Raw genomic sequence first — 10,082 nt, 5'->3', positions numbered from 1 at the left:
GTGGTTGTCCTTTGAATAATTTGTATCATTTGTGGCCTGTGAAATTATTTGCACCTCAGTAAGGTAACATCCACTCAGTCTTGCCCAGAGAAGCTTCCACAGAGATCACAGAAATAATTCATCAAGTAACTGTACTTTCTAATCTCCAACAGCCAATTAATTTGAAATTAAAGTACAAGAATATTAATGGAATTCAGTCCTTTAAACAATTTTATTACAATATCCATCAGTAAAGCAATTTTAGCTACAGCATCAGATGAACTCGAAACACATTCCACATTAGCACAGTTCTGTGCAATGATTATATTGTTCAGCAAAAGAAATTATTACATGAAAGGATACTGCAAACTATAACTGCTGTGTTGCTTAAATGAATTCTTCACTTTCATTCGTCACATGATATTCTGATTAAAATATATTCCTGAGATACAAATGTAGCATACCAAGGCTGTAGAAGTGCAAAAATTAGGACCGCTTTGCCTTTATAAAAGGCATATAATTTAATTATTTCATTTAAAGAACACGTCCTTTTTCAATCGAGAAACATTTAGAGCTTCCAAACATAAATTTTTCTTATGTTTCATCATCCAAGCAGGTACAGAAGCGATCATTCTTAGAATGAAAAGTATTTCGTAAACCATTCAGGACGCTTTGTTTCTTGTGCCTGGTCTTCACTAGGCTTAGCAACAACATTAACTGGAGGCCTGGAAAGTGAAGAAAAACAACAGATGGTACATGTTAAAACTATTAATAGAAAGGACCTTATATTGATACTGTGAACAACTTTTCAGGGGCGTAAGAAGGATGTTTGCATCTGTTGTTTTCAAGAAATTCCTTTGACAACATTCACTGTGATGCTGCAGAGAACACAGCTCAGAATCACACTTCCCTCATGCTGAGGTGGCTGCTAAAACCAGCCCCGAAAACCGGCCAGGGGTAATATCTTTACCTCACAGAGTAACAATGGTTTGCCAGGAGCTTTTTGTGATGAATACTTGCTACTAAATGGGAGAAGCTAAGGAAAATTCAAGGATGGGTTTAGGAAGATACACAGACTACACTTCTAAAGTTACTGCAGCCCTAAAGACGTCAACTCAGTAGTCTAGTGAGTTTACAACAGTCTGTACGAAGGTGCGTGAGTTGCAGAAGGTTTTGGTTGTGGCATTACACAATACAAAGTAAAACTCTCTCCTTTGTAAGGTTTGTGTATTTAAGTTGGTTTTCTAAACAAATAATAAATAAGATTTCCTAACTATAATTTATCTTCAGCCTTTGGTTTTTAATTGAATTTCTATATTGGTATTGTTTGAAAACATTGGTTTCTAATCATAAAATTGTTTATTTTGGTATAAATTCATTGATATATAAATACTTTTTTTGCACTTGAATAATACTGCGGTACTTCTCAATACTTTCTTGTGGAGGGGCGTAGAGTTCAGTGGCATTGAGTCGAGTGGAGTAGAGTAGAATGCAGAAGAGTGGAGGAGAGTGGCGTATAGTAAAGTAGTATAGAACAGAGTGGTGTAGAAGACCGTGGCATTGAGTACAGTTATGTAGAGTGCCGTAGCATACAGTATAGTGCTGCAGTGAGGCGTATAGTGCACTGGGTATAATCCAGTGTAGTGGAGTGGTGCAGACTAGAGTAGAGTGCCGTAAAGTGCCGTGGCATAGAGTACAGCGGTGTACAGCACAGTGATGCAGAATACAGTGGCCTAGGGTAGAGTGGTGTAAAGTAGAGTAGAGTGGCATAGAGTGCAGTGACGTAGAGTAGAGTGCAAAGGCACAGAGTGCAGTGGCATACAGAACAGTGTTGCAGAGTAGAGTTGCGCAAAGTGCAGTAGTGTAGAGTGCAGGTGTGTAAAGTAGAGTGGTGAACAGTGTAATAGCATAGAGTTGTGCAGACTAGAAAGAGTGGTGTACAGTACAGTAGCATACAGTGCAGTGGAGCAAAGTGGTGTGGAGTGGCGTTGAGTGGAGCTGAGTGGCAAACAGAAGAGTGGCATTGAGTACAGTGGTGTAGAGTGAAGTGGCATACAGTTAAGTGGGGTAGAGTAGAGTAGCATAGAGCAGTGTAGCATAGAGTGAAGTGAGGTAGAGTAGACGGGAGTAGGGTGGCTTAGAGTAAATTGGGGTAGATTGAAATTTGGCAGAATGAAGCAGGGCAGAGTAGACTGATTGAGAGAAGAGTGGCATGGAGTGAAGTAGGGTAGAGTATAGTGGCATAGAGTAGAGTGGCGTACAGTGAAGTGGCTAAAGTGAAATGGGAGACACTTAAGTGAGTTTGAGTATAGTGGAGTAAAATGAATTGTGGCAGAGTGAAGTGCAGTAGAGTAGTGTGGCATACAGTAGAGTGGTGGTGCCTGAAATAGAGTACAGTGAAGTGGGGTACAGTAGAGTGGTGTAGAGTGAAGCAGTCCTGCCAAGCGTCACGCAACAGGTGTGACGCTCACGCATTTCAGTGCGGTGATCCGCATCACCGCACTGAAATGCATTGTCACGCATTTTGCCACCAGCGGCGCCAGGCTGTGCCCGGGCTCTCTCTGCTGTTTCGAGGTGCGCCTACTTCGTCTTCCTAAACTGTTTCTCTCTCTGCACTCTATGCCAGGAGAGGCTGCCTGCCAAGAATGCACAATTGCGGCGCCAGTGCGCGGCGCGCGGCTACTCCGAGTCAGACTCATCATCATACACTGCAGGGGGGCCGAGCTGCCCTCTGAGTAGAATACTGCAGTTGACACCAGGGGGCCGGGATTAAATTCGGATGTGCGGCAGTAGAGTGCCGTCACGTCCGGAGGAACAGGAAGCGGCGGGGCAATCTGAAAGTGCAGGCTGCTTACGAGACAGTCTCTCTCATGCCAGTGCTTGCCCACCCGATCCCACCTGTTGCCTTGAAAAGACACAGGGCTTCAGAGTCCGGACTCGAGATGTCACTCATCTCTGGCCCGCCCTGTGAACACCGACACGGTGAGCACAAAACATGCTGTTCCCTCAGGCGACACGGTAAACCCCCCCAACCCCTCCTCCTCAGGCTCTACTCCTGCCATGCCCGAGGATCTTTAGAGATCTCTTTTTAGAAACTTCCTCACACTGCGCCATTCTCACGTCACGTGACCCACACTCGAGCCATCACTCAGGAGCATGGAAATGAGCGTAATTCAGCTCAGCATTTACACAAGTCTCAACTGGTGCCCCAGGCTCACTTTCTATATTGTTAAAGTAATATGGCTGCAGTGTAAGTTATACAGTACTTTTTGGAGTCCCGGAGTGGAGAGAGCCTGCATCCTCGTGACATAAGCCACACAGCATTTACTAAATTGTTTTACTTGGGCTACGCCAGTGATATAATTATTTTTGGTGTCCGTGAGCGGAGCGCCGGGGGCTAATTTGTTTAATAATGCTACCGGCTGTCATTGACATGTATGCCTCAGTGCCGTAGTACTACTTCTTGCCAAATCAGAAGCCTGTGTGTGGCATAGTCCACAAGTCAGCACTCTTAATTTTAAATTTAGTCAGCTCATCTCTTAATTTTAAATTTAGTCAGCTCATCTCTTAATTTGAATTGTAGACAGCTCATCTCTTAATTTGAAATTTAGGCCGCTCATCTGTCACGTGCTCTCTATGCCTGCAGCACACTATGGCAGAGATAGCGCCTCAGAACACAAGGAGGGCTAGAGTTCCCGGTTGGCAGTGGTGTATTTAAGAGGCAGAGCGGCACACACATTCACACATGTAGCATGACCCTACATGAGTTCTATATGTGTGTCTAGCCTCGGTGTGCCCTTAAGAGTGTGAGAGGCATAATAGGACAGAGGGAGCGCCTCCGAACTCAGGAAGGGCTGGAGATGCCAGGGGTCAGTGCCATGACGTGCTTAGAAGCAGAACCCCTCGCACATTTACACCAAAAGCACGAGCTGCACCTGCTCTCTGTGCCTACAGCATGCGTGTCCTCTTAGGAGTGTGAAAGGAATGATAGTGCGGACGGCGTGCCCCAGAACTCAGGGAGGGCTGGAAGTCCTGGGGGTCAGTGGCATGAGGTGCTTAGAAGCAGATCGCCTCACACATTCCCATCTAAGTGCCCTGCCATTGCTGGTGCTTTGCTGCAGTTTTAAAGTCTTCTTGGACTGTCTCGTTGCTCCAATGGGTGTAATTTCTGATATTTATTTGTTTGCTCATCTCCGTTGCTTGATTTTGATCGTGAGAACGTGTCACTCATAGTCATTTAAATGTCACACATAATTGCAGTGAAATGATAAAAATGTCACACATAGCAATCTGAAACCTTGGCAGCTATGGTGAAGTGGGTAGAGTCAACTGGTCTACAGGGAAGTGGGGTACAGTATTGTGGCGTACAGTAGAGTGGCATACAGTAGACAGTAGAGTGAGGTAGGTTAGAGTGATGTGGGGTAGAGTAGAGTGGCGAAGAGTATAGTGGCATACAATAGAGTGGAGTAGAGTAGAGTGAAATGAGGTACAATGAAGTTGTGTAGTGGGGTAGAGTGGTGTACAGTAGAGTGGCATAGACGGTAGCTGCATACAGTGGAGTGGTGCAGAGTAGAGTATAGTGACAAGTTGTGCAGAGAAGAGTAAAGCGAGATACAGCTAAGTGGGTTACACTAGAGTGGCATACAGTTGAGTGGTGTGGTGTGCAGTGGTGCAGATTAGAGAGCAGTGTTGTACAGTGCAGTGGAATAGAGTGGCACCGAATGGAGTGGAGTACAGTGGCTTTGAGTGGCGTACAGTACAGTGGCATAGAGTACCGTGCGTGGAGTAGAGTGGCATACAGTAGAGTGATGTAGAGTGAAGTGGAGTAGTGTGTGGAGAGGTAGGTTAGGGTGGCGTAGAGTAGAGTGGCGTAGAGTGAAATGGGAAAGAGTGAAGTGAGGAAGAGCACAGTGGAGTAGAGTGGCGTACAGTAGATTGGCGTAGAGAGGAAATGGGTTAGAGTAGAGTGGTGCAGAGTAGAGTACAGTGTGGCAAGAGTAAAATAGAGTAGAGAGGAGTGGAGTTGAGTGGTGCAGAGTGGCGTACAATACAGTGGTGTAGAGTAGAGAGGCGTACAGTGGCATAGAGTGAAGTGGGGTCACGCAGAGTGGCGTAGAATATAGTGGCATAGTGTGCAGTGGGTCAGAGTACAGGGATGTGGTGTAGAGTTCAGTAGCATACGGTGGAATACAGTGGCATAGAGTAGAGCAAAGAAGAGTTCCTTGGAGTGGCATAGAGAGAGTGCAGTGGCATGGTGTAGAGTGGCATACAGTGGTGTAAAGTGGCGTACAATGATGAGTAGCTTGGAATGGCATAGAGTACAGTGACATAGAGTAGCTTAGAGTAGAGTAGAATAGAGTAGAGTGGAATGAAGTGGTGTGGAGTGACATAGAGGGGATTGGCGTACAATGGAGTGGAGTACAGTGGCGTAGAGTACAGTAGAGTAGAGTAGAGCGGCGTACATTAGAGTGGCATTGTGCTAAGTGGAGTGGGATAGAGTGGCGTGGTGTGGAGCGGCATGGTGTACAGTGGAATCACTTAAGAGTGCAGTGGCCTAGAGCAGAATGTTGCAGAGTAGAGTGGAGAGATGTAGAATGCGGTGGCCTAGAGTAGAGAGCAATGGTGCAGAGCGCTGCACAGTGCAGTGGTGTGCAGTGCAGAGGCCTAGAGTGAAGTTGTAGAGTGTAGTGGTGTAGAGTGCAGTGGAGGACAGTGCATTAGCGTAGTGTACATTGGCATGTTGTAAAGTGCTACTTGAGTTAAGTGGCGTATTGTACAGTGTTGTTTGTCCTATCTGTTTTTCCATAGATACCGCAGTACTACCTAAATAGGTTTGAGATAGTAATATGGTACTCTGTAATGTTTTTTTAAAAAATACAAAAGAATAAAAACACTTTCCCCTAAATCTAGACACTTTTGTAAAGTTTTTATACGTTATTAAAACAGTAACAACTAATATATCCCCACTCAATCGAACAACAAATGCATTGTGTGGTAAAAACAATATTGATATATATGTATATCAATATATATATATATCAATATCAATATCAATATATATATATATATATATATATATATATATATATATATATATATATATATATATATATTGAATATAAGATTATCAAAGGGGAAACAGACAACCATCCGGCACTCCAAGGTAGGATTAAAAGTCCTCAGTTTATTTATAAAAATAACAAGCTCACATCAACGAGTTTCGGGAGTCAAGCTCCCTTGTTCACGATGTTTGACCACCATTTTTTTCACGTTAAAATACATTTCAGTGATAGTGGAAATCGACAATGGACACAGTGTTTACAAGTGAATCACAATCTCATGGAGTGTGGCGGCCATATTTAAATGTGTTACTTCACAGCAATCACAATACTTTTTTACCACAACCAAACTTAATTTATAGTACTTCTCTTTGCACTAATCTGGTTAGAATTAATTAAAATCCTTAACCCTATATATTAATTGGGAATATTACTTCCTCAATTTTATACTTTAGAATAGACACAAATTGCAGTGCCTGTCCATTCTATAAATAAAGTGCAAGTGCTTTGGAGAGTTCACAATCTTCGGATATTTTGCGAATAAGGCGGCAAGTGCCTGTTTCCATTCATTATTGGTTCTTACAAAATTCAAGGTGCCAGTGCAGCAATACTATTTCATAAAATGCATCCTTCATTATTTAAAATTCAAAGAACAGTTCATTATGAAACGAAAAAACAAATCGATAACATTTTCCTCAGTCTAAATACCGATAATAAATTCATGTCAATTAAGAAAGGATTCACAGACATCTTAAATCACCTTTGCCACATAAAAAAGTGCTTGTGTTTATGTAAACAATGATAATTTCTCAATGTAAACATTTCACTCATTTCAATGTAAACAATTTCAAATACAGTACATAAATAAAGTGCAAGTCCTTATGTAAACTAGATACCTTTTTTTCCCCTAAGTAAACATTTCCATTCTTTACACTTTTTAAGTTCCGTTTCATTTCAGTGCAAAATAATTTTCATCATAAAGTATAGATGCATAATAATTACTAGATTGCAAGAACTGTCTTAGTAACATTGGTCCAATTCTTACATATATCAAAAAATACTATCACTGTTAAAAGAAAATGTTTCCTTACTTAAAAACATAATCAATTCATGGTTACGGGTGCAGATTCTCCTAATCTCAACTCTTCATCATATTCTTTGTATTTTTCAAGACAGACATGAGCCCATGCGGTTCCTTGCAAATAAATTCCAGAATAAAATATGTCTCTAACTTCCGGAGTTCCCTTTCCCTGTCCCCCCCTCTCTTTCTCTTGGGGACTTCTGCCATACAGGTATATTGCAGGCTCGCAGGATTGCTTTGATGATGGGACTCAAACTGCCTCGCAATCGGATACGTTCTGTCTTGATTGACAATCGCTCGCCTGTGTTGAAGGATTCGTTGATGGACAGGTAGAGTGGTACTACCTATATATAACTTTGGGCATGAACATTGTAACAGATACACAACAAAGTTGCTCTTGCAGGTCATAAAACCTCTGATGGTAACAGTTTTGTTAAAAATGAATTAAAGTCGGTCCTGTCCATGCCATGTTGGCATGCCTTACATTTAGTAAATTTTTTAAAACCAGGTTTTTGTTTTAACCAGTTAGCGGTACCCTTGTTTTTCTCAGTAAATTTACTTCTAACGATCAAAAGGGAAAAGGGAAAAGATGATGCATTTTCACACATACAGAGCCACAATAAGGGTCTTAAGGGCAGTTTGCAAATTTATTGTATTGTCTGTATTTTCATTGTTGTGTCTCTGACTGCTGTTGTCTGTCTTCCCCGCTGCCTGTACGTGGTCCATGCCCCGTTTTCTTCCGTCTGTTCCCCTCGCTTTCCCCGTGCTCTCTCTGCACGGTCTTTCCTTCTGTACTCCTCGCTGCCCGTGTCTCTGCCCAGTTTTCCCTTCTGTTTCCCTCACTGCACCCGGGCCTCTCTGCCCGTTCTGCCTTCTGTTCTTAGCTGTCCCTATATTTCTCTATTCTGCCTCTATGCCATTAGTTTTTTGTGACCGTCTGCCATCTGTGCCACTTGTTTTCTGTGCCCTCCTGCCATCTGTTCCACTCGTTTTTTGTGCCCTTCTGCCCTCTGTTCCACTCTTTTTTGTGCCCTTCTGCCCTCTGTGCCACTCGTTTTTTGTGCCTTTGAAGCCCTCTGTTCCACTTTGTTTTCCCCTCGTTTTTTGTGCCCTTCTTCCCTCTGTTCCACTAGTTTTTGTGCCCTTCTGCCCTCTGTTTCACTCGTTTTTGTGCCCTTCTGCCCTCTGTGCCACTCGTTTTTTGTGCCTTTCAGCCCTCTGTTCCACTTTGTTTCCCCCTCGTTTTCTGTGCCCTTCTGCCATCTGTTCCACTCGTTTTTTTGTGCCTTTCTGCCCTCTGTCCCACTCGTTTTTGTGCCCTTCTGCCCTCTGTTCCATTCGTTTTTGTGCCCTTCTGCCCTCTGTGCCACTCGTTTTTTGTGCCTTTGAAGCCCTCTGTTCCACTTTGTTTTCCCCTCGTTTTTTGTGCCCTTCTGCCCTCTGTTCCACTAGTTTTTGTGCCCTTCTGCCCTCTGTTTCACTCGTTTTTGTGCCCTTCTGCCCTCTGTGCCACTCGTTTTTTGTGCCTTTGAAGCCATCTGTTCCACTTTGTTTTCCCCTCATTTTTTGTGCCCTTCTGCCCTGTGTTCCACTAGTTTTTGTGCACTTTTGCCCTCTGTTTCACACGTTTTTGTACCCTTCTGCCCTCTGTGCCACTCATTTTTTGTGCTTTTATGCTCTCTGTCCCACTCGTTTTTTGTGCCTTTCTGCCCTCTGTCCCAGTCTTTCTGCCCTCTGTCCCAATCGTTTTTTGTGCCTTTATGTCCTCTGTCCCACTTGTTTTTTGTGCCTTTATGTCCTCTGTCCCACTCGTTTTTTGTGCCTTTCTGCCCTCTGTCCCTCTCGTTTTTTGTGCCTTTATGTCCTCTTTCTGTGTCCCACTCGTTTTTTGTGCCTTTCTGTCCTCTGTCTGTGCCCCACTCGTTTTGTTGTGCCTTTCTGTCCTCTGTCTGTGTCCCACTCGTTTTTTTGTGCCTTTCTGTCCTCTGTCTGTGTCCCTCTCGTTTTTTTGTGCCTTTCTGTCCTCTATCTGTGTCCCACTCGTTTTTTGTGCCGCTTTATGCCCTCTTGCCTTCTGTTCCGCTCGTTCCCCAGCGGCTGTGGCCTTTTGTTTAAATATTGCTGTTAATCGGAGCACACGCTGTGTTTGGAAAGTGTCTACGCTTTTGTTAGTAAAGCGCGGGGAAGACTCTGGAATTTTGTTTAAGTATTGCTGTTAATCGGAGCCTGTGCAGGGGCTCCGATTAACAGCAATATTTAAACAAAAGGCCACAGTCTGCCCCGCTCCCACACAGCCGCAAGCGCCATAATCCCCACCAGCCCCCGCCTCCTTAACTGCAATCCTCACGCCCGCTCCACCGCCACCACTGGAAAAGTGCTCATGTTCGCTCCGCTCGCGTTTTAAAAGCGGCGAGCGGTGCGACTCTCAAGCGACGTCCTGTGTGCGCGCTCCACGCTACGTGGTGCGCGCTGACTTGGGGGGAGGTGTGCGCGCGCGCGCCGCCTAGAGGTAATGGTGCTCATATGCCTAGACAATGAATCACTCACACATCTATTGACAGAGTTACAACTCCCCCACCCATCCACAGATACACTCAGTCTCCCTTACACATACTCAGGCAACTAATCAATAACTAATATAGACACCCATGTAGTTAGTGACCAATTGATGCAGCAGGTTATACAACAACAGAGACATTGATACACACATTCACATAGTTTGGTTACTAACCCATATATTTAGTGAGACACAATTAATTACTCACTTAAACAAACGGTCAGACAGCTACTAAATCCTCCATGCAGACAGTCATATATCCACTCAATCTTCAATACAGATTGGTATATATATATATATATATATATATATATATATATATATAGATATTTACATTTCAAACAAAACCACCTTCACTGGATGATGTCATCAGTGATGTCATCAGTGATGTCATTTGAGATGTCAT

The 10,082-nt window shown here is 43.6% G+C and overlaps 1 protein-coding gene across 3 annotated transcripts in view; it reads right to left on the bottom strand.

Annotated features, from left to right (window-relative positions):
- Positions 1 to 205: 205 nt before the first annotated feature.
- FAM184B (family with sequence similarity 184 member B) overlaps positions 206 to 10,082 on the bottom strand; it is a 619,377-nt gene continuing 609,500 nt past the window's right edge. For all 3 annotated transcript variants that reach the window (XM_078678422.1, XM_078678421.1, XM_078678423.1), the window contains one exon: positions 206 to 704. In XM_078678422.1, the coding sequence (XP_078534548.1) occupies positions 614 to 704 (91 nt within the window). In that variant the 3' untranslated portion in view covers positions 206 to 613. The remainder of the gene's footprint in view (positions 705 to 10,082) is intronic.

The sequence above is a fragment of the Lissotriton helveticus genome, chromosome 2_2, assembly GCF_964261635.1.
Source record: "Lissotriton helveticus chromosome 2_2, aLisHel1.1, whole genome shotgun sequence".
In the NCBI taxonomy this organism is placed as follows: Eukaryota; Metazoa; Chordata; class Amphibia; order Caudata; family Salamandridae; genus Lissotriton; species Lissotriton helveticus.
This window is presented reverse-complemented; position numbering and strand designations above follow the sequence as displayed.